The sequence below is a fragment of the Lutjanus erythropterus genome, chromosome 2 (assembly GCF_056507025.1).
Source record: "Lutjanus erythropterus isolate fLutEry1 chromosome 2, fLutEry1.hap2, whole genome shotgun sequence".
Taxonomy (NCBI): Eukaryota; Metazoa; Chordata; class Actinopteri; order Lutjaniformes; family Lutjanidae; genus Lutjanus; species Lutjanus erythropterus.
In genome coordinates, this window is record NC_139318.1 from 26,707,531 (window position 1) to 26,732,146 (window position 24,616).

The 24,616-nt window shown below is 39.0% G+C and overlaps 2 protein-coding genes across 10 annotated transcripts in view; one reads left to right on the forward strand and one right to left on the reverse strand.

Annotated features, from left to right (window-relative positions):
- Positions 1 to 17,214, forward strand: part of cadpsb (Ca2+-dependent activator protein for secretion b) — a 93,577-nt gene extending 76,363 nt beyond the window's left edge. For 3 of the 8 annotated variants that reach the window (XM_084735414.1, XM_084735356.1, XM_084735370.1), the window contains 12 exons: positions 1,025 to 1,054; positions 3,980 to 4,136; positions 4,237 to 4,378; positions 5,131 to 5,292; positions 6,560 to 6,715; positions 6,858 to 7,005; positions 7,128 to 7,202; positions 7,740 to 7,823; positions 8,236 to 8,268; positions 8,461 to 8,568; positions 15,108 to 15,212; positions 15,922 to 17,214. In XM_084735414.1, the coding sequence (XP_084591540.1) occupies positions 1,025 to 1,054; positions 3,980 to 4,136; positions 4,237 to 4,378; positions 5,131 to 5,292; positions 6,560 to 6,715; positions 6,858 to 7,005; positions 7,128 to 7,202; positions 7,740 to 7,823; positions 8,236 to 8,268; positions 8,461 to 8,568; positions 15,108 to 15,212; positions 15,922 to 16,098 (1,377 nt within the window). In that variant the 3' untranslated portion in view covers positions 16,099 to 17,214. The remainder of the gene's footprint in view (positions 1 to 1,024; positions 1,055 to 3,979; positions 4,137 to 4,236; positions 4,379 to 5,130; positions 5,293 to 6,559; positions 6,716 to 6,857; positions 7,006 to 7,127; positions 7,203 to 7,739; positions 7,824 to 8,235; positions 8,269 to 8,460; positions 8,569 to 15,107; positions 15,213 to 15,921) is intronic. The other 5 variants (XM_084735363.1, XM_084735378.1, XM_084735398.1 and 2 more) reach the window with 3 other exon arrangements.
- Positions 17,215 to 21,876: 4,662 nt separating this feature from the next.
- ca16b (carbonic anhydrase XVI b) overlaps positions 21,877 to 24,616 on the reverse strand; it is a 143,179-nt gene continuing 140,439 nt past the window's right edge. For both annotated transcript variants that reach the window (XM_084735435.1, XM_084735426.1), the window contains one exon: positions 21,877 to 23,011. In XM_084735435.1, coding sequence (XP_084591561.1) covers positions 22,865 to 23,011 — 147 coding nt within the window. In that variant the 3' untranslated portion in view covers positions 21,877 to 22,864. The remainder of the gene's footprint in view (positions 23,012 to 24,616) is intronic.

Here is a 24,616-nt window from a genome sequence, read left to right on the forward strand (position 1 = left end):
ATAAAATATCTGAAATAAAAATATCACAACAAAAGAATAAGTGAATTAAGTGATTATTTTCTATCTAACCTCCACATTTGTGCATGCAGTGCATAGAGCTGAATTAAACGGAGGCTTGCAAGAATGACATTAATCATGTCTGTAGTGGTACAACTGATAGCAATACTGAAGCAAAAATACCTACTCATGAATATCACAACTTGGTATTCATCATGCAGTATCTACATGCTAACTGGTCACGTTCCCCGTGGGTGATCATTCCTTTCCAGTGGGTGCTCAAGCACTGTAGCACCCATGTGATCGGCGCTTTCGCTTGAAGTATCAGTAAACAGTAACAGTAAAAGTGCTCATTCCACAAAAAATGCCCTCTGTGTCATTAGATATTTAGTTATTAGATGTATTTATTAATATCGATGCATCAGCGAGAGAGATGTGAAATGATTAATGGGGCTGTAGAAGAAGCAGAATCAAAGGTCCTCTACACAAATTTGTAGTCCTTTTTAGGATTTATTTCTAATCTTTTTGCGTTTTTGTGAAATATTGTGCCTCTTCACTGCCTCAAACTGTTATTCAAATGAAACTAATAAAGAGGTTTGGAGGGAAAAAAATCAATCACATCTAAAATATGCTTTTTTATAAGCTGGAATGGTTAAATCTTTAACAGTGCTTTTTATCTTATAAGCTTGTTATGCATGTAAAATCCTAATCTGAAGAGTAACTAGTAACTATAGCAGTCAGATAAATTAAATGTTGCAAAAAAGTACAATGTTTTCCTCTTTCCTGAAATGTAGTGAAGTAGCATACTCAAGTTAAGCCTCAAAATTGTACCCATGTACACCGCTAAGTTTTCTTTCCACCACTGTAAATAGGTTCCTTCTTGCATCCTGTTTGCTGCTGTACACACTGAGCTGATAGGAAAGCATGATGGGAATGTGCAGTTGTGTAGATCTGAAGGTGATCCAATGTGATCTTAGAATATCCAGATAAAGCAGATTTATTGTATCTCTCTGAATATGCTTGACAGGCGGCAGTCACAAGTTCTGGAGATCAATCGGTACAGTATTTTTATTTCTTTTTCCTCTTCAGCCCCCATCACGACCCCCCCTGTATGGCATGTGCGCCACTATGGCAACAGGCACCTGTTTCTAGACAGAATGAGCTCATAGATACTGTAGCAATGGGTGGGGTTTCTAGGCATAGAAGTGAGAGCAAACTTGTTTAAAAATTCAAAGGCACTGTAGCTTGCACAACATAATTGTGACCATAAAGCATGTTCATCGGGCCATAAAGAGGTTTCCTTTCTCTCCAAGCATGCTGAACCAGTAAATTTCCCAAAGTATGCTCCATGTGAACCTTTGAAGTTTGATCCACCATAAACATTTGTTTCCCCCTCCATCCAACGATTAATTTCACAGTCCGCACTTGTTCAAGCATTACTCCCCCAGCTTCTCCTCTTCCATCCCTCTCTGCTGTCCACTCTTAGTTTTTTTTTAAAAAAAAACCCTGTAAGAGAAATGCCTCAAAAATACATTATTGCTCTGTACATCTTCCTGTGTTCTCACTGTCATATGATTGGTGACTGTCCCTGCAGGGAAAAGAGGTATGTAGTAAAGCTGAATGAGAAACTCCTCTAATGCTCTGTGCATGTCCAGTAGATGATGTCCCCCCCCCCCCCCCCTCAGCATCAGTACACTCCCTCAGGATGTAGGTCCCCCCTTGACACGGCTGCATTGATACAGCACTGGCTGAACACTGGCTCTGGCCTAGGGCTCTCAGGGTCCTGTATGTGTCCCTTAACTTCCATCAAAGGTTGGAGGCCTCTCTGCCTGCTTACCTTTGAGCGTTTTCCCCTCCCTCACCCGTTGGAAGCTTTTAGTCCTCCCCCATAACCCTCACCCTGTCCGCATTAAGAGTATCTCCTTGAATGTGATAGAGAAGAGCTTTGTTTGCTGCCTGTTTCTCTAACACTAGAACTGTCAAGCTTTTTAAATGTTGGCAGGTAAGTAGACAGGTAAGTGAGGTTCTGACTGCTGCTGTGGTGGTCGAGCCAAATGGGAAAGTAGCTGAAAAATCGTAAAAAAAATAAAAGCATGCAGAGTAATTTGGAAAGATCGAGCTTCATTATATCAAACTTGGCAACATGTTAATCTGAATGATGAGCGAATAAGCCAAGCCAAGACTGCCAGCAAAGCAACTACTGTACTTGTGCTGTCACAGGGCGGGGAAGTCCTGACTGTGCTAGAAAACGGTCAGCTGAATCTTAGACTCACTTAACTAATTGGACCAGACGCACTCCAACGCTTGAGATGCTGTGTGCTGCAGTCTTTGGTGTGCCTAGTTGAAGATGTGCATGAGTCACATTCGCATCTAGTGGGCTATGGGTTTGTCGGTGATGTGAATGGTGGACCCCCTCATCTCTTAGCTTGAGAGAAAAGCATGCAGGGAGCTCCACATTTGCATGAGAAAAGCACCCTTAAATCTATAGATACTGTCATGAACATAACAAGGCACGAACATGCAACCCTAATGTGTGATTCTTTTTGCCACGTATAAACTTGACAATTAATCCCGTCTTTAAGTCCTAATCAATCAGAGCAGTGGATTCAATCAAAGAGTATGTGATGGAAATTACACAAACACACAGTGCACTAACAATCCAGACAGGTATGATGGTGTGTCCTTTCCTTTCTGTGAAAAGTGTTTGAAAGGAAATACCCAGCCACATGCGGGATGAGACAAACATGAATACTGACATGAATAAATATCAACAGAGGGCATCTAATGTGTACTTGAAGGTGGGTTAAGTGATTCTGGAGAAAGATAGTTGAGAAAACAATACAACCAGCAGCAGCCAGTCACTATTTGACTACCTGGGAATGAGACTCAACAATCAACTATCTTTCTCCAGGATCGCTCGCTCCCAATTTAAAGGAATATTTCAACATTTTGGGAAGTTCACACTTTCACTTTCTTGCCAAGAATTTGTTGAAAAGATTGATGGCGTGGTGGATAAATGTGAAGCCATAGCCAGCAACTGGTTAGTTTACCTTAGCATAATTACTGGGAGCAAGGGGAAACCACAAGGCCTGGTTATGTGCAAAACTAAAAAAAAAAAAAAAAACACTTACCAACATTTCTAAAGCCCATTAAGTAAGAAGTTATATCTTTTTAAAAAAAATATATTTTGTATGGGTATGTGGTATGTGGTCTCAATGAAGTCACTGTACTCAGTGTATGTGAGAATGTAACACCCTGTAAAACCAAAATGTGATTTTATCGTGAACGAGATTTTTTAACCTTTGAACTAGTCTGACCTGTTGGTTGTGGACTGTGGGTATCAGCCTGCCACTGGCTGCCTATTTCAGGTGGTATTCTCCTCCTCTTTTGCCATCTGTGTGTTATGGTTTTCAAAATGTTTGTCACTAGGAGAAACAACATCAAGAACCTCCAAACTAGCAAACTACACATTGAAAATGGCAAGTTACCTTAACCTAATGCTTGTTGCTAGCGATACAAACGTGAACAAGCTTGCGGCTTCTGCCTCTTCTTTTGCAGTGATTTGGCCATTTTTAATGTCAGTGCTCGCCTCCCCACATGCAAATGTTCCACGAAAACAACTTCCCAGATACCGGATTGATAATATGTGCAACCAGACCTTTTTAAAGCACCGGACAGACTGTTTCCCCATTTTCAGTCTTTATACTAGGCTAAGCTAACCAGCAGCTGGTTCTAGCTTCATATTTAAGTGAGTGATATCAATCTTCTCATCTAACACTCAGCAAGAAGATTTCTTTAAAATAGATTAACACACACACACACAGCATACACAAATCCAGTGGTATTTCCTTTTAAGATCTGAAGAGCTCCAGTTGTATGTATTATTCACTTCTTCCTTCCTTGTCTTTCTTCCTTGTTTCATCTCATCTCTTAACTGGAGACCTCGTTCACCCGTTTGCTCTCCCTCATGCTGTGTCTCTAGGCATTTGCATGGTGGACAGACCTCATGGTGGAGCATGCAGAAAACTTCTTGGCCCTTTATGCCATCGACATGGACGCCGCTCTGGAGATCCAGTCCCCTGAGAGCTGGGACAGCTTCCCCCTCTTCCAGCTGCTCAATGACTTCCTCCGGACAGACTGTAAGCTCCCGTCCCACGTGTGTTTTGCAGCCACTTCAAGTATTTTCATGCTTGAAGAGAGACACTAATATCTTCCTGTCACTGCCTCTCTTCTGCACAGATCACCTGTGCAATGGAAAGTTCCACAAACACCTTCAGGATCTGTATGCTCCTCTGGTGGTTAGATATGTGGATCTGATGGAGTCCTCCATCGCACAGTCAATTCACAAGGGCTTTGATCGAGAGTCCTGGGAGCCTGTAAAGTAAGGAGCCTCCGTCTTTATCGCTAGGCTGTAGGCTGGTTGAAGATGCAGGGCTTTTATATTCAGATGACAGACTGACTGCGTGGAGGCTGAGAAATCTGGGAGAGCAGCTGTATTGTTCACCCAGGCTTCCTGTAGGTTCACTTTTAAAGAACGAGCCAAGAGTGGGCTGGATAACCTATTTTTTCCGTGCGAGAAATAGGTTATTTATTCTGAAAATAGTCTTTGACTAATGTATGTTCTCGCCGACACTTTGGGGTCAGGGCAACACCTAATATTTCCGTTGTTTTGTTTTGTGAACTAACCTTCATAATGTGTGCTTTGACATGTTGCCAGAAACAAAAGGCCTCCAGTCTGTTGTGTTGCTGTTTATAACTCATTTGTTGTGGCTTTCACACTTTTGCTTCTGCATTTTATTTATCGCAAAGATTACATTTAAGATTTATTGTGGTAGAAGGTTTTTTCTTGGTCTTTATTTATTCTTTTCAGTATTATTTGCTTCTCCCTGTCACTGCTTTTAATACAATATATGTGTGCATCCTGAGTCCAGCCCTCTTTACTCTGTAGGTCTTCGTATAATGTGTGTCTTTGACGATTACTGTCGGTCTTGTTTACGTGTGCTACTGTACATTTCTGTCTTCACCTAATTTCTGATTTTGCGTTACTTTTTATGATGAGTGTTACATGGCTTTCTGCAGCTCCCACACCACTGTTATGGATTCTTTTTTTCTTTTTGTCTGTCTTTTCTGCAGGAGTTTAACAAGTAATCTGCCCAATGTGAATCTACCAAATGTGAACCTCCAAATTCCCAAAGTACCAAATCTGCCAGTGCCAGTAGCAGGACTATCAGTTAACCTTCCACAAATGCCTAGCTTTTCTACCCCGTCATGGATGGCTGCTATATATGACTCTGAGTGTGTATTCAACTAGTTTACTTTAGAAATATTAAAGCAAGCAGAGACTGCCTTGGTATGAAGATGCCCCGAAAATCATTCAAAAATGAAACGATTTTGAAGTAAAGCGAAATTTCTTTTGTGTGGCTCCTACTGGAGATGCAGTGTTACACGAAATTTAATTATAAAACGACTAACTACTCCATGATTACATCCATGTTCATGCCAAGAGCACTCTGAGAGGTGTTAGAGTAGATGGGGTTCTGCTTTCTAAAATGAGAGGCTGAAACGCTCTCATTTGTCTCAACATGCATGCTGTTGAGCTGAGGTGTGGAGATACAGGCCAAAACAAAATATATACATATATTTGGGGCTATTTTGGGGATTTACTGTGCAGAAAAAAAAAAGAAAAACAGTATGTCCCCATTTGAAAATATTTGCTCCTTTCTACACCAAACCTAAAGATGTATCTCCCCTGACTTGTTGTCCACAGACATTTGCTTTAGTGATTTTTTTTTTTTTAGTGTTACTGTAGATCATTCATGGCCTCAGGTTCATCTCTGACCTTGACCACCTGCCAGTAGTCTGATTGGGAGGGAAGATAATGGGGTTGGATTGGAGGTGATGGCACAGAGAGACTGGGCAGATGGTGTTCAGACCTCACTCCCTCTCCGTTTTATCACCTCCCCTCTCGACTCTGCATCTTTCCTGCAGCACTTTGCCAATGAGCTCTACTCAGGATGCCCTAAAAGGTCTGCATGGTTTGTCTAGTAGTTCTTCCAGGGGGCCCAACCACCAGCCTGGGGACATGGATGTTGAGAGAGGGCCTGTTATTTAGTTTGGAGATATATTTTTGACATAAATGCTTCTTCTTCTTTTTTTCTTCTTTTTTTCACATGCCCTCCCTCACTTTTCCATTCCCTCCTCCTTTGTCTTGACACAGTGTGACTAGCTGCTGTATCTGCAGTGACTTAACCTGCATGTGGCCACTTCACATCCCAGTCAATAATCATACTCTGCAGCATGGTTATTGATTTGTTACAGTAAACCCTGCCCGCTCCTGTTCACCCATACACTGACTGTCCAGAAACACCTGAACAAACAGGAATTGCGATTTGGATGGAGCAGTCAGTATATGGTCGGAGTAAAATCTGGCTGTGTTCAGGTGCGGAGGAGCAGCATCCTCCTCCGCACCTGCCACAAAACCCCCCTCCACATCTTTCCCGCCCCTGTTCTCCAGCCGGGTGACCTTTGTCTTCTGACCTCTTTGTGTGTGTGTTGATGGCAGTAACGGCTCTGGGACGTCAGAGGACCTCTTCTGGAAGCTGGATGCCCTCCAGACCTTCATCAGAGATCTGCACTGGCCGGAGGAGGAGTTTGCCAAACACCTTGAGAGCCGCATCAAACTCATGTCGAGCAACATGATCGAGAACTGCGTCAAGCGGTGTGTGTTTGTGTGTGTGTGTGCACAAAGAGAAGACAGACAGACAGAAACAGAAATTCTTAGAGGCACCGAATGTTGAGAATGAACGCTTTACTGAATATTTTATGTTATAGTGCGTATAAATATTTCACTTGCATTGCAGCACTAGGATGGCATTTGAGTCCAAGCTGGCAAAGAGCAGCAAGACCACAGATTTCCGCATTTCTCCAACATTATGCACCATGTTCAACGTGATGGTGGATGCAAAGGACCAATCAGCCAAACTGTGCGCAATGGAGATGGGCCAAGAGGTGAGAAGTTCACCTGAGACAGATGACATGTTTCAAAATGCCAGTTTAGTTAGTAGCTAGTTTTGTACTTACAAGAAGGATGTGCCAAATTGATGTTTTGTTATAACTTCTCGTTTTTACAGAAACAGTTCCACTCCCAAATAGACGAGCTGATTGAGGAAAGTGTGAAAGACATGATCCAGCTCCTGGTTGCAAAGGTACAACCGTGTATCAGTTGTGACAATTAATGTATTACTTTGTCAAGTGGTGAGAAGAACTGAAGTATTATGATTGTTAACCATGCTGGTGGTATGGCTTTAGGGGTTAAGGGCTGTCCAAATACCTCGATAATGTAACAATATTGCTAGAATAGCTATTTTTGATTTTACAAAGTATGAAAAAAAAAGAAATTTTGGATAAATACATAAGTAATGTCAGTGCAATGCCTAAGTGGGTAAAGGCAAATAATAGAACAGTGTCTGCGCACTGGTCTGTCTGACCAGTCTGAAAATTACATCACTTTACTGTAATGCAGCCTTTAAAAATGCAAATGCAACAATTATGTCATATCACAATATAACATTATCCAAAATCTAAGATGATATCTGTTCTCATATCAATATAACATCAGTGTATTGCCTGAAGGGTAACTTGTCCCATGTGTTAGCATACTGGCGTTGGCAGTGCTGTTAGCATGGCTGCAGAAGAAGAATGTTAAATTGTGGACAAATCTCGTTCTCTCCCTCGCTTCTCAGTTTGTTGCCATTCTGGAGGGTGTGTTGGCCAAGATTTCCAGATACGATGAAGGAACTCTCTTCTCCTCATTCCTTTCATTCACGGTGAGACGAAGCTACTTTTTATTCAGTCCTTTACTGCCTCATTGTCCTTAATGAGCTGATGCTTAAGAATTGTTCAGTAATATTTAGGGCTCATTATCGAACATCAGTACTCTTTGGTTATGGACCAAAATGTTTCCATTGAATACTGTAGTACATAAATCTGGCATTAATTGCCTCCTCAGATTTATGCTATTCTTTACTTTATTCTTTGATCAGACAGTTCCTGTCTTAGTTTTTTTTTGTGATTAAGTTTTTCTTATAAATAGAAAAAACACTTAAGAACAGTTAAGTCTTGTTTTGGTATCAGCACTCAGGTATTTTATTTGTGCTAGTATTGAATAAAAAAAAAAAAAAGATACCCAACCCTAATCTTATTTAAAGTAGTCTTATATAAACTTTGTTTTGATTTCAGGTGAAAGCTGCCTCTAAATATGTGGATGTACCTGTAAGTGCAGAAACACTCTACCTCTCCGTGTGTTTATGAGCTTGTGTGTGTTTTCCAAACACAGTTGAAGAAAATATGTTTTGTCTTAATCCTGAACAGTGTCTGTCTTCTGCCTTTGGTGATTACAGTAATTGGCCGGTGTTTTGTGATTCCTCAACTGAGCCGTGACTCTGCTCTGTTTCTGCTTTACAGAAACCTGGAATGGATGTGGCTGACGGCTATGTGACCTTTGTGCGCCACTCTCAGGATATGCTTCGTGATAAGGTCAATGAGGAGGTGTATATAGAAAGGTTATTTGATGTAAGTAAGATGCCGTCTCCTCCTCACAAGAAGGGAGGGGCCTTCCAAAATGTGGCAAAACAACAGGGCAGAGAGGGATAAGTCCCATTTTGAGACCAGGAAATGTTACTTCAACCTGGCAGAAGAGGCTTTTCTGCTCCTCTACCCCTCTTGACTTTTCTCTCTCAATCTTTCTGTCTCTCTCTCTTCTCTCTGAACCTTAGCTGCTGCCCTCTGCATTCTGGTGTGCATTGCCACAGTGCTTTTGGGCCTTTGTGTATCAAAAAAAAAGGAAACTTTTATTTACAAAGAGTCCATAAAAGCATCCTCAAAAAAGGATTATCTGAAGCAGTGCTCTCTGGAAAGAACAGAACAGTCCATAGTGATCACCTGCCAGCACACCGACTTTATATTTTTTAGCTCACCACTGTACTCTGTGCTTTCAGACACTTTCCATGTCAAGCATGTCAGCCTCCTGAATAAATGACACTCAGTCCACAGTGGAGCACCCACACAGTTTCTCTGTGAACTGAACATGCTGGGTGAAGGATGCACTGCTGGATGGGCCAGGGTGACATAATGATGTCACACTTGGAGGCTGACATGTCAAGTACCCTTGGTCTGTTAGAGCACTGCTTCCCAACATGGAGGTCAAGACCCCACTGAAGGGTTGCAAGATAAATCTGAAGGGTCACATGATAATTTAGAAGAAGAAAAAAAGGACCACAGCACAAAATAATGTTATTTCTTTCTGATTTTTCTCAAGTATTTTCTTGTGAAATACTTCCTGCAGCCTGTTGTACTGGTTAGAGTCGACAGTAGTCATTTCATACTAAGCTTTGTGCTTTGTTTGATCGCACCCTCTGAACTGAGACTACATCTTAACTAAGTCACATTGTAGCAGAGTGTGATGTCTTACCTTGCTAATTATTGTGATAAAGTGGGAGAGAGAGCCAGAAGTTATGAGATACCAAACACAAAGTTAAATTAAAACGACAGAAATAATCTGTTATCTCTTGCGAAGTAGAATCATATATAACACAATTTGTATTTGTCTTCTTGTTAATAACACAACCATCATTTATAGATTGCCTCTGTTGAACTGATGTTTTTTTCACTCAGGTGAGGATGGCTCTATCACACATAGATGGCAAATGCAAATGATGGTAAATTCATAAATAATACCAACATGAACAAAGAACTCTTCCAAGACAAAAGCACAAACATTTCTTCTGCCTCCTCTATGATTTCAGTAATTAAATATTGATTTACGCTTGTACCGGTGTAGTTTTCTCGACTCTATCTTTACAGCTGAAACAATTAGTCGAGTGACAGAAAATTAATTGGCAATTATTCTGATTAAAATCAACCATTGTGTGAAAATGTCAGCTTCTCTTTCCCGTGAGACTTTGACGCTGTTTCTTTTTGAGTGTATTGAAGATCTTTTGGTCCTCTTTTAAATACTTGTTTAAGTGTGTAGTGAAATATTGCACAAAGTCTTGAAAGTTTTGAAAATGCTAAATTTTAACTGCTATGTTTTCAAGGTTAGGAATATGCTTGAATTCAAATATACGCCTTGAAAATGCTCAGTTTTCAACAGACTCTAGCGTCTCATCTACACAGTCACTCATATGAACAAAATATTTTAAATGTATTGGATCGCTCGCTGTGTTTTTCTCCATAGAAAGCATTAAATAACTATAATATATCAAACTTAGTATGAACAGCTTGTGGAATAAAGTAAAATTTACATTGATTACTGTAGGTATAAAGGAGTTCTGTGAATTTAATTTGCATTTATAATAACAATTTAGATGCGATAATGAAGTCTTCAAGAGTCTGAAAATGTTTCCTTAAAGTGCTTGAATGTTACTCTTCAAAAACTATAGGAACCCCGTCTATAATGAAGAGCAGGCTGAGTGACAAACAGCGTCTGGTGATTTGGATGTCGCTGTAGGACAGTAAAGCTGGTTGATCATGTTAGCAGTCAGGACAGAGAAAGATGTAAGAAATTTTGAGCACAGCAAGAAGAATTTAACAGCTCTCTAAAAAATTATACAGCAAATGATAAAAAACTCAGTTGAAAAAAATATTGGCAGATTGATTGGTAATGAAAAAATCACTTGTGGTAGCTCAATCTCTGTATTACATAACTAATTCATATGGTGCAACTAGTTTTTATGAAGGTTTAATGTAACTCCTCCATTACATTTAAACAAAGTTAAACTTACACATAGCTAGGGATGAAAAAAATTCACAATTATTTTCACAACTAACAAATCTTTGAGAGGTTTTCAATATAAAACTGGGACAATTTCACTATAATTTTGATACAGAATTTTCATACCATTTCATCTCTACACACAGCTGGTGCAACAGCCTGCAGGACTCTAAAATGAATCAATTTGAGAAGGCATAGCCATTATAAGTTTACATCCTGTGTTAAGGGGTTATAAGAAGGCATTGCGTGTCTATAAAAGGTCACAAGCCGCAAAAAGGTTGGGAACCAGTGTGTTAGAGGGTGAAGAGAGCACTGTCTTACAAAAACATAATCCTAAACGGGATACATTGACAGTAATGTGTCCTCCATGTGTGATTCGAATGACACATAATGCTGTGATTTGTGTGCTTCATGTCATTCAGAAACTATTTGTACAGACCTGTGTCTCTACAGGTGTCTGTGTGTGTGTGTGTGTGTATGTGTGTGTGTCTGACAGATTCTCAGTTGTGTGAGGCAGTGATATCAATGTCTGAGAGATACTCAGAAGTCTCCCTTTGGTTTTATATTTTTGTGTTGGCTGGAGACACGGGAGTCTTGTGCCAGATAAATATGATTTTTCTTTCTTTTGTTTTTTTGTTTTTTTGGTTCTTATTTTGGAGTGAGGAGTGATGCTGTTGTGACGTGTGGGTCTGCTTCTGTCTTTGAGGTCCACACTGGCTCCCCCTGTCTCCTCCTGTGTTGTCAGTTTTTCGACTGTGGAGTTTTTTCCCCCCTCGTGTCCTCTGTGTGGCCCCAAAGTGCACCTAAAATCCTATTCAGCACTGTCATGTTGAATTCTTCTGAAGATTTCTCAAGCTGTGAATGTTTCAGTTTTAGCCTTTTAAACTATTCTTTACTTCGAGGATGTCAATGTTTTTCTCTTTCATTTGAATGCTTCTCCATCCATTCATTTGCATGCATGTGAAAACAAACGTTCCTAGATGTTGCATATATAGGCTCTACTTTATCTCTCTTTCTTTCACTAATTAATTTCAATCCTTTTTATCTCCTCTTTTCTGATTAACACCATTCCTGCTGCCTCCTCTATTCAAAAAGTGGCACTTATCTCTAGTGTTGCGTTGCGTTGTTTTATCACATTATGTTGGTTGGCATGATTTTAGAGTCAAATAATCTTCCTGTGTACATCTTCTAGCATGACCCTCCTCCTCAGAGTTCTGCCTCATTTGCACATACAGCAGTCTTCCTTAGCACGTACTCTGCCACCCACCCACCTGCGAGGTCTGCATGCACTGCACGCTCAACTCGACTGTGAAGTGGACAGGCATCTGCATATCCGGCCTCAAGTCAACCATTCACCTAATCTCGATCCATATAAACCTCGACCAAAACAAGACTAAACTTCAACAACCAAACAAATCAAATCCTCACACTTCAAATTCGGGCCTAAGAAACCTTCTCTGCGTTCCTGCCTACTCACATGTTTAAAGTTGACTTCTTTTCTTGAGATTTGGAGGTATGACAACTGTTTCTATTAGACTTGGGTGCTGTTCTCTTGTAACTTTAAAGGTAAAACAGTCTGGGAAACAAACGCCACCCAAAGCAAAGTGGAGAAAAGATACAAGAAAATAGCACCGCTGCTCCCTGCCTGCTAACCATTTACTCACTCTCATTCTATTTTTCTTTTGCTAATGAACTCGTGTCAAAACTATAATTTCAATTCCCCATACATGCAGTAGTACTTTTCTATCCTCAGTGTAGGGCATTTAAATGCAGCTCTGCATTTCTACTTGAATAAATTATAAATAAAGGCTAAGTAATTGCCTTTAATAATTGATGGGCCATGCAGCGTTTACAAAATATTGACTTGGAGAACATTTTTTTTTAGTATTTCAAAGGGTAATTACAGTTTGAGACGAGATAAATTTGTCAACGCTTTATGTCTTCCTTCTGTTTTATTATTTTCCTCAAGTAGCTGTAGCGTCAGTGCTCTGAGCATTTCCTCTAAAATGGCTCTTTTCAGCTCTTCAGAGTGCGACAGCGTCTGTGTGTATGCGTGTGTGTTGAGAACATCTACTGAAACAAAAACTACGGCCCAAATTCAAGGAAGTTCAAACTTATTTTAGTAGATATAATTTAATTAGTGTAAATTCGTCATCATGGTGAATTTGTAATTGGACAAATTTTCGTGTTTAATTCTTAAGTATCTCAGATTAAGTAATGCATGAGTTTAGATAGGTAAGGTTCTGTGTTTAATATATTTAAAGGCCCTGAAAACCTGTTTTCTCAATTAGCTTCTTACTTTGAGTAATGCAGACTTAAAGAAACAGTTCAGTATTTTGGGAAGTAACACTCGCTTTCTTGTAGAGTGTTAGATGGGAAGACGAGGTGATAGTTAGCTTAACCTAGCATGAACACTGGACAGTTAGCCTTACTTTGTCCAGTGGTAACAAAATACCCCTGCTCATATGTCTAAAACTTTTAATTAACACGATATATCTAATTTCTTTCTTTCGTTCTTTTTTTTTTTTTTAACAGGGTAATTATGTGCCAGACCACAGGCTTAAGATAAAGATGGATGGTGCGTCTGTGACTCCACCCTCTGTGCAAAAATGAAGCCAAAATATTGCAGATACGAGCCCTGCCATCTTCTGCTGGTGATGTGCATCATGTTATGGTTGCACCACATCAGCTGAAGATGGCTGCTGCCACAGGGTTTGTGATTCCACCAGCAGCACCACAGTGCATCCCAGAGGCGGCTCTTCACTCTGCTTCAAATACACACCAATTCTATTATTGATGTCTACGTGAATCTGGACAAAACAGTTCAATCAGACAGGAAGTCAGACATGAATAAACCATAGAGAATCCAGTCAGTTTTCAATATAAAAGACCCTGTGTAGACTAGCTATCATAAAAACAGACAAAAAAGAAAAACACATTAAACAACTTTGCCCACTTATCTATAATGGAAGCACAAAAAGCAAGGAAAAGACCAAATCAACAAAATCTGAGCAAGTAAACATTCAGGAGGGCAAAATGTTCTGCTGCTGAATCACTTCTGAAACACTGCTGTTGCTGGACATGCAGCCATGTGGAGGACAGATCAAAACGGTGGTCCAGATGTGCCCAGCAGAATTAACAGGTGACTCTGTACAATAGTGATCAGTGCTGGAGCTACAGTACTGAGATATTTTGGCTTCACTTTTAGGGAACTGCAGTGTCGTCCATCCTTAAATACAGTCAATGTTCTGGACTGTTTCTTGACCGAGTGCAGAAACTTCCTTGAGTTTTCTTCCTTGGACAGAATAAACAAATAAGTTTTGTAATATTTGTGAGCTTTAGAAATCCTGATATGTAGATTTTGTTACCTTAACAAGTCTTAATCTATATACATGTGGTATTGATCTCCTAATTTAAGTCTTGACCAGAAAGTGAATAAGCACATTTCCCAAAATGGCAAACATTAAGACAGTTTTCTGCTGGTCCTTTCTCACCAGTAATTACTGTCTGTGATGTTTTATCTGCGCTCTTCTAGCTTGTTTTAAGGGAAGCGGAGCTCAGTTGGAAAAAGGTGACATCACTTACTTCTGTGTGCAAAGCAAGATTAAGTGAGATTCAAATCAAAATGTGATTACAGATCTAGGGCCGTTGTTAAATCTGATCAAACCACATCCACACAGTCCTGATGAAGCAGCTAAGCTCAGCTTTTGAGTATTAAATCATTTATTAAAAATACTAGAGGATGCGTTTTTTAACAACTTAACATACTCATTCTGTATTAAAGTTACAGGGAATTCTGCAAGATTTAAAGCCATGTTTTCAGGGTCTTTAAAGGCACTAGATGAAGACAGTAGAGTTCTTTTGTTCTCTTAAATCTGAAATGCACGATAAAAAGAAACTGTTCAAACAAGCACACTTTACTGTGGCTTGTAATTCTTTTTAGCTGATAAGATTTCTTTAAACATGACTTCATTCTTACATTAATGCAGCCCTTTAACTTGCATTGACTGCTGATTCAGACTCATGAAATGCAAGAATGTCTGTGTTGTAGAGTGGGTCAGAGACTCGACATTACTCTTTGTTAACTGGTGTATATACTGTACACATGGGTCAGATGAATTGTAGCCACACATGTATTTAAGCAGCTCAAAGGTTTTATTGAAGTGATGCTTGAATACACTCGTGGGGGTGCTTGAACTTTAATGCCACTGTCATTTACTGTATGTGTTTAGTTGTAGTTGTTTCTGTGTGTCTTTAAAGGTTAGTTTTATGTCACAATGTCTTGAGTATGTGTGTGAGTGTGTGTTTTGCTGGAGAGTGTTGTGTTTATGTGTTTCAGCAATGGTACACTGCCACCATGAACCTGCTGGGGACCTGGCTCACTGAACGCATGGATCAGCAGCTCCACGTCTACCAGCTAAAAATCCTCATCAGGATCACAAAGGTAGGACTACAGGACTACAGAGGAGTGCCAGGGCCTGGCATACGGAAAAACAGTGAGGGAGAGGAAGATCTTTTGTTGTTGTTGTTGTTGTTGAAAATAAAGTTGTATTTCAACTTTATTCTTGACATTTAAACGTTAATCCAAATATTTCAACTTAATGCTCAAAATGCAAAGTAAAAATCCTCTTCTCCCCCGATTTATTTAACTTTGAAAGTTGAAATATCGAGAAGTCGAATTGAATCTTTATTCTCGACATTTTAACTTTAGTCTCAACATTTGGGCTTTACTCTCGACATTTTAAATGTGCTCTTATCATTTCAACTGTATTCTAATCATTTTGACTTAATTCTTGGCATTTCAACTGTATGCTTGACATTTTAGCTTTATTTCCAACATTTGACTTTATTCTTGACATTTCATGTTTTATTCTCGACATGATTTTACTCTTGACATTTCAATTTTATTTTCAATATTTCGAGTTCATTCTCTACATTTTAGACTCAACTTTATTCCCGTAATGCAGAATTAAAGAAAAAAAAAAACACTGAAAATTCAGCTTTATTCTTGAAATCCAAAATAATAAAGAAAAAAATCTTCCTCCTCCATTTTTCCCTTAACGTGGCCCTAATACTCTATTGTATAGGACAGAAAACACACAGAATTCTTAGTGTCCACGCTATGCTGATGCTATATCTCTGTCCCCTTGTAGAAAAAGTACCGGGACTTTCGCCTGCAGGGCGTCCTCGACTCCACCCTCAACAGTAAGATGTACGACACGGTGCGCAACAGGCTGACCGTGGAGGAGGCCACTGCTTCAGTGAGGGAAGGAGGCATGCAGGGCATCTCCATGAAGGACAGCGATGAGGAGGATGAAGAGGACGACTAGAGCCCGTACACTGACACTCCAAACCCTCCCTCCCCCGAACCCCCTCACCTGACCCCCTTTCACACTTTTGACTTTAGCCTGGTTACCGATGCATGTACCAACTCAGATAGCCACTCTAGGACCTCTTTGTCAGCTCGAAATGCCTATGAAGGAACTATTAACTATAAAAATAGTACTTATACTGAGGAAAATCAAAATAAAAATGTTAAAAAATAACCATGATTGGCAGTTTAGCTGTGTCATGATAAAGATAGCACCTATCTTTGATTCATTCATTTCTAAATTCATTTCTATGTGTTACTAAGCAATATGGAGAACCATTTGTTTGACAATGTTGAGTGAGATTAATAGGTGTGTCCCTGTCCAATGCAAACCTATATGGCGCTTCTTTGTCGTATTCTACATTCATTAATGGTACATTGTCGTGATGATGAGTGTGTGGACCCTTTTCTTTGTCTTGTCTGTTTTTAAGTGAATGCCAACTGCTTCAAACTGAAAATAAAACCTCTGTATTTGTTTACGGCTGTTACAGATACACTGTCGTCTACTCACTGTTATTAACATCAACAGTAAGTCTAGACCTGCATTTTTATCATGTGTCGATGCTATGTGATCTTATCTCAATTACTAATTAGACATGATTCAACAGGAATCTTGAACTTCAACGAGTGGGTATTCTAGAGATGCAATATTCTCATAGCTCCATTTTGATAACTTGGGAGATTCTATTTTTATTTCAACATTAAAAGGCCTTGAAACAGGTTCTATTTTAATTGAGTTGCACTTTTACAGAGAAAAGAGCAAAAATAATTTTTTTTATTAAAAAAAAAGTTGGTCTGTCTTTGTTCTGTAATTGTGTAGAATGAGATGTCTGGCATTTGTTTGGGTCTCACTGTTGTTTTGTATATATTATATAAATATATATATAAATATAAAATGCTGTACATTGCATTCTGAGCCATCGCTGCATGCCTGTGGGTTCCCACCCTCCCCAAACGCTTTCTGTTTTCTGTGTGAATTAGCTGGTGGATTCATTCTTGCTTTTGCCTTATGAAAGCCAACAGTTGTAATATGCAAGAGCTGTGGCCTCTAAATAAAAATTACTGTACATGTGCATCTGCTGTCGTGTTTACTAGCTGCACCTGACACACAGTTATACACACACTGAACTTTGCATTGTGTTTATTTTGCAGTGGTGTGAAGTAACTTAGTACATTTACTCGAGTGCTGTATTTAAATATAATTATGAGGTCAATTGTTTGAGTATTTATGCTTCTTTATACTTCTCCAAACTTCTTCAACAATTTGGAAGCAACTGTTGAAGTTTTTACTCCACAACATTTATTTGGTAGCTTCAGTTACTTTGTTGCTTCAGATTGTTTATTTAAAAAAAAAACATAAGTCAAATAAATTGAATGTGTTATTATAGATTAATCTAATCAGCAGTGTACAAAGTAGCTGAAATCGGCACCAGCTGCAACACTACAGAGATGAATGCATCACTCAGTTATAATCTAATAATGTAACAACATACAGACTGAAACGTGTCATTCAGCATGATAGTACTTTTGCTTTATGTACTGTAAGTATATGTTAATGCTAATGCACTTGTTCTTTTCCTTAAATGAGAGTTTGACTGCAGTGTTTTTACACTGGTATTACTACTTTAACTTAAGTAAAAAGAGCACTTCTTCCACCAATGACTAATGTTACTTCAGAGTCATATCTCGGTCAAATCTGAACACACAGACATGAAAAATACACACTTTGTACTTTCTTTAGTATCACAGTAATTCAGTGGTAGCTGTCAGTACATTCTTGGGATCTTGGCAAACATGAACTGCTAATAGTTAATTCAGCAAACTTGTAATGTTGCCACTTTGCCAAAATCTGAAAATATATTCTGCAACTTTTTATTTTTACTACACTACAATTATTTAATAGCTAAAGTTTCTCAACATCAAGATTCTACATACAACATCTACGATCACATATATGAAAATGTAGAAATTATAATGGATTGATAGATTACACTATCCAACAGCAAAGTAATCTGAAAGTAGCTCCACCTTGACAGGCTACAACATTAATATTCCTCTGACACACTAATGCACCAGTGATTACTCACTTATAATGCAATAGGCTATGGGCCACTTTGCACATTAAGTACAGTATATGTGCATTTTTTTTCAGATACTTCTATAAATAAGTTCAGTTTGACATACAGGACTTTTACATGTAATTTCAGTGTGGTACTTTTACTCGAGCAAAGGATCCAGAGAATGAAATTAACACCATCCACCTGCCAAATACAGAGTAAATGTAAGCTGTGACACGTAAAAACTTCAGGTCACCTGCCACTGTGGCAGACAGGTTAAGGTTGATAAATATCTTTAAAAAGCAATTCCTAAGAATAGGTTAAATGATATATTCCATGTTTCTACTGTCAGGTACCACTGACTGAACTGTTGTACATAGATTTCAGAAGTGGCAGACAAAAACAGAGTGGCTGGTAGAAATGTTCAGTGATCTGCCACAGTGGCAGGTGAGGTGGAAAAAAAAACACGCTGTGTGTTCCAGTACCCAGACTAGCATACTGTTTAGTATGCCAGAAAAAAATTAAAATGACAAAAGCAAAACGCCAGAAATACCAGGATGCCCTACTGCACTGAGTCCCATTTTGCAACCCAGCATGCTTTTCAGACTACTCTGATAATCCTTTGTGACAGGTGTATGAGCAACAGGGTCAAAGTTCAGCGCACTTTCTTCTCTTAGTATGTCCCAGTTGTATATATACCGCATGACACAGTACAAACTTTCCAAGGGCAGCTGCAAGATGTACTAAGAGTAAAAAGAAAAAGGTTGCGATTTGGAATGCAGGGCTAATTTCAGACCCTGAAAAGAAATTAATTCTTGTTCCACCACTGTTGTTTGGCTGGCAGACAGACAGCAGGGGGCGACAAGGTGAACAGGCTGCTTCTCATAGCATCAGTTAAGTCAACACTCCTCCATCAGCAGTTTCATGTCACACAAGATGCTGTGCACCCAAACTCAAACTTTATTTAATGTATAGCAATACAGATTACCTATTAAATAACACTATTACACTATAATAACATATATGACAGCATCATAGAAATATATGGCTATGATACTATCATATAAACATGATATGATGGACAAAACCATTTCATTGTTTATTTAAGTTACAAAATAGACTTAACTACCGACCTGGCTGAAAAGCACTGAGGCTAACATACTGGATCCCTGGACCGTTGAGCAAATGTCAGGAAAATCAGGTTTAAACATCAGCATGGAGCTCAGAGGGGCAGGTGGGGATTTTTTTTTCTGTGGAGGTTTGGATAATACATTTCCCACAAAAGTACAATCTGTTACAGGGCCACTATACAAACCAATTCTTTGTATGAAAATATAAACTTCTATGATCACAAAGATTACATTAAAGACATTTGTCTTTGAAGTGTTCAGCCACAGCTCTCGTGTTATCAATGAGTGTAGAAATATCAAACGGAGATGACGCTGGCTTTCACTCAAATGAAAAAAACATCGCTACAAAGACAAAAAGATTTGCTGCAGAGCTATGTGATCAGAAATCTGGACTTTACTCCAAATGTTGGAGAGGTTTCACTGAATTTAGCAAACTCCCCTTTGTCAGAGAAGTGGGTGTTCACAGAAAAACAAGGTTTCCTCATAGAGTACATGATAGAATATGACATAAATCAATCAACAGAGAGGGATGTTTAGGGTTGAAAAGGGCTTATAATTAACAGCCACGAAAGAGTGCGTCGACAGAATATCAGCCCAAATAAAACACATTTTACAGTCTGAATCTTCAATCTCATTGTCTGATGTGAGGACAGCTTCATGTACTCCGATTATCATCTGTAATCCTGAGAACAGAAACATGCTGAACTGTTAAATGTTAAGTTCACTGACACTGGTAATCTGTACTGCAAGATTTAACAATTTAGATTTTTTTTTTTTTTAAACTCTAGTTGATTAAATAGATCTCAGGACAAAACCACTTAACAAGTTGCAAACAGGAACCACATCTTTGGTTACAAATAAAGCATCAACCCCCCCTAAAAAAGAAACTACAGTGCCTACATAAAGTATTCACCTAATTTGGAATTTTTTTTTCACGTTTTACTCATTTACAGCTTTGAATCGCAGTGGATGGAATGTTCTTTTTTTCATTGATCACATGAAAAAAAGTTAAAAAAAAAAAAAAAAAAAGAGTTACCATTAAACCACTGATTGCACACTTATTCATCCCTTTACTATGAGAGCAAGGGCTGCAACCAACGGTTATTTTCAGCAATTCGTCTGCTGATTATTTGAATGATTACTCAATTCATTTTTTTAGTCTATAAAACTGTAAAAAAAAAAAAAAAATGCTCATCACAGTTTCAAAGTGATGCCTTTAAGTTGCTTCTTTTGTCCAACCAGCCAGTCCCAAACCCAAAGAAAAACCAGCAAATCCTCACATTTAAGAAGCTGAAACCACCAAATGTGACATTTTTTCTTGATATATGACAAGCGACAAAAATAACTGGCAACCACTTTTCTTCCAATCAACTAACCGACTAAGTGATTTCGTTGCAGCCCCATTGAAAATCATCAGTTATTGTAGTTGAATAGAGCAGCGTGTAATCAAGGTGTGACACATTATTTTAGGTTAAAAATACTTTGTAGTATTCATTGGATTTTATGATGGCAAGTTAACTGAAAAGTACTGATCAGGAGAAGGACGTGAGAACATTTCAAAGGCACTGGATATCCCTAATACGATTATAAAAAATTTTAAAGTACGACACAACAGCAAAATCTGCCTTGAACCAGGTCGTCTTCAAAATCAAGGGCACTAGTGAGACCACAGAGGTCTGAAGAAGCTGCATGATAGGGCTGAGTGATATGCCAAAAAATAAATAAATAAAATAAATAATACTGTGATTAATATCGCAATTCAGTGGTAATGTTAAAAGAAGCGTGGTGCCTTACATCTGGAGAACATGACGTGCAGGCTTTGTTTTTTCTGTAGCAGCACAATGTTTAATCTCTAATTGCAGTTGTGACACATTTTACCTTTTACAGTTCCTGCAATTTGGATATTGCACTTGGCCATATTTCCATGTTGATTAATAGTTCAGCCCCGCTGCAGGGTTTCATGGTGGAGATAAACGTTATCCAGGTGTTAAACCAGCTGCAGATTTATGGGAAAGTGACAAAGAACAACCGATATGAAAGGTATGAAACTGAAGGCTTTACGGGTTAATGATACTAAATGCTACGTGGAGCGTCAATGAAACATGTCGGCCATGACATCATGACGCCTGATGAACATGTTTCTCTGAGGCAGACTTGTGAGGGGAGCGAGTGAAATGAATACAGTAAAATCTAAAGAAATCCTTGTGGATTTGTGTGAGCTAACTGCAAGAAGATTTATTTTTCATCAGACCAATGATGAAATCTAAAGCCACAGCTACAAAGGGATGTCTTTACAAGAACAATGTTAATGTCCTGGAGCGGATGAGTCACAGTCTAGACCTCGTTCAAGTCCAAAGTTAGTGACAGGACTTGAGATTTTGCTCACTCGTAGCCCTCATTAAAGTTTGATAAGATGACCAACTGTAAACATGTTCAGATGTACGAAGCTATCAGAGCTATTTTAGTAAATATTGTCTTAAAGGAGGTGAATAATTGTGCAATCAATTTGTGGGCAGGATTCATTTCTGATGCCAATCAATAGTAGAAACATTTTTTTACATTCACTGTGATTTAATGCTGTAAAACAAAGTTTGTGTGGGGTGAATATTTTTTGTGGACACTGTATCAATACAGATACCCCCTTACATTTGTTAAAAGTTGAGCTTTGACAGTTGAGGTTAGAAAAGCTGGAAAAAAAATGAGGAAAATAAAATGGAGCTTTATCGATTATTCATGACAAGCTACAGAATCTCAAAAAAAGAAAAACATAATCTGCATCAAGGCAAGTGGACAAAGAGGCAAAAATACTAAAAATAAAAGAAAACATTGGCTGGCTATTAAGGATATAATATATGTATATATATTACAAAACAATATGACAATATAAATCCCTGTAAAAAGCAAATAACGTTCACATTAGATGTTCTAACACATTTGAAAAAAAAAAAAAAAAAAAGCCATAGGTACATTATACAAGACAGCAGTGAGATATTTGGACAATATATGAATATTAGGCAGGTAATAGTCTCTTAAACATGTGATAAAGAGTTTTAACCCATGTGGAGCAGAGCCTCAAAACAGTTTGATCGCGGTGGCAAAGTGACATAATGCATGCTGGGCTACGCTGTGATGTGATGATTTGTTTTTGAGATTTTTTTTAGAAGTGGATCGCCGTGAACTCGTCCTGGTCTTCATGCTTCAGGTTTTGTCTCAATGCGGTCCAAAGGTCCCAGTCGTGTCGTGACGCCAGGACTTCACTGTGGAAACTGTTTCACTCACTGGATTTATTTAGGCAGTAACACTGATAGTATAGTGCAAACTGGACAGAGCTGCTTTTTTCCTCACGTCAACTTAAAACAGGTGCAAACGCTCAGCAGGATAACATTTAAGACAAGAAATAAAGGACAAAAACATAAATATCAAAAAACTTTTATCAGTATAAAAAGTAATAAGGTTATTCATTTAATCAATAGTCTGGCAAAAAAGGCCTCAGAAAAGTTCTTGAGTTTTTACAAATTAAGTGCCTGTAGGAATGTCCTCAGACGAGCGACTCCATGCTCTCTGCAGGGTCCGACTCGTCTGCGATCACCACCACCCCATTAGTGTCCATGTGCATGGGGCTCAGGCCACACTCTCTGTTACCGACCAGGCTGAGCATGGCTTTGTAAAGGTACTGGTACTGCTCCTGAGCACACAAACACATAGCAGGTTAACATCATTTTGCATGAGACACAACTGTGAAAGATCATGACAGTTCTTTACAAGAATCATCATTTTTCATACAAACATTGAATCAAACGAATAATGTGAAAGGAGTCATCCAGCAGAGTTAACAGCCTTTTAGTCTCTTTCTGCTCATTGGTTTGGTTTCATGTCCCACACAATTACTGTGTGGCTCAGTCCAAACAAATCTCATTGACCTCCATTAGACAACCGTTTCCAGCAAAGAAGCTCAGAAAACTGCGACCTGCCCAGCACTAAATGGCAGACAGTAACCGAGTGGATAACACAGTGGGGGGCATTTCGCAGATAAAGCCACAGATATTTGAGTCAGGAGTTGGTGGAAACCTAAAACAGAGCCGAATATCAGACTTTTCTTTTAACAAGTAGAGAAAAACGGACTCCAGTTGAATGCTAATGCTGCTGTGTGTCCGCTGGATGAAAAGTGAGCTTGTGAGGATGTAACCCCCTCCGTCACACAACCAAAGATGTGAAGCAGAAAAACAAGCTGGAAAAATTCAGATGCACCCTCAGCGACCCCATTAAGAGATTTTACAAAACTGGTACCCATTAATATACTGTGAAAAGTTTACCTGGCCTCATACCTCTACAGATACTTTGTCATATCTATGTTTTAATACACTATGATGCACACGTTACTTTTATGTTATATAATGTCTTGGATGTTTTTGTTGGTTTTTGGTTTTTCCCTATATTTATTGTCCATTATTACAGCTTGAGACGATAGCCTCTGATGAACAGATAAGAAAAGAAGACATGTCAGCCATAACAAGGCGAGCTACTGATGTTCTTCTGCCCCCAAGACACAAAACATTGATCAGTGCAGCCTTGAATGTTGTTTAAAGCCATTTTGATTGAATCTATTGGTCACATGGGGACAGCAGACCAAGATGCAAACTGTAAACATGCTAGCAGACAAGTGCCTATTTACAAATCCAGTACATACAGAGTAACATTACCATTTGGAGTCGTATTTGTGTCCAACTGACAAATGCAAGTACAATATTTACTCTAATTTGACGTCTACCAGCTCCAGAGGGAAATATCTGGCTCTTTAGCTGCTTAATGCTCTGCAATGTTCACCGGTAGGGTTAGACTATATAATTTTCCAACAGGCTCAGCAAACCAGTGATCTGCATATATATGCATGCAGGTGTCCCCCTGGTTTTATCGTTCCACTGTTCCAACAATCACCAACTCTGGATTGGTCAAAATAAATCCTTCATTCACTGAGTTTGATGTGAGAATATTCTGGCTTGTTTTTCTCCCGCTCTTCCTCCACCTCGGTGGTTGCTTACTGTGCTGCTGCATGAAAGTGCAGAGTAAAAAAAAAAACACTCAAAAAAACAACAACAGGCGATGGACCCAGCCAAGCGCATATAGTTGATATATTCGTCCAATCACCCATTCCTATTCACCAGTTAATTGTTAACAGTGTCTGTCTGCTGGGCAGGCAGACTACAGGGCATTAATCAGAGCTGTTTTTGCTGAATAAAGTTGCCTGCTGCTGTTGGAAATGAGGATGATGAGAGCAGTGAGAGTAAACCAA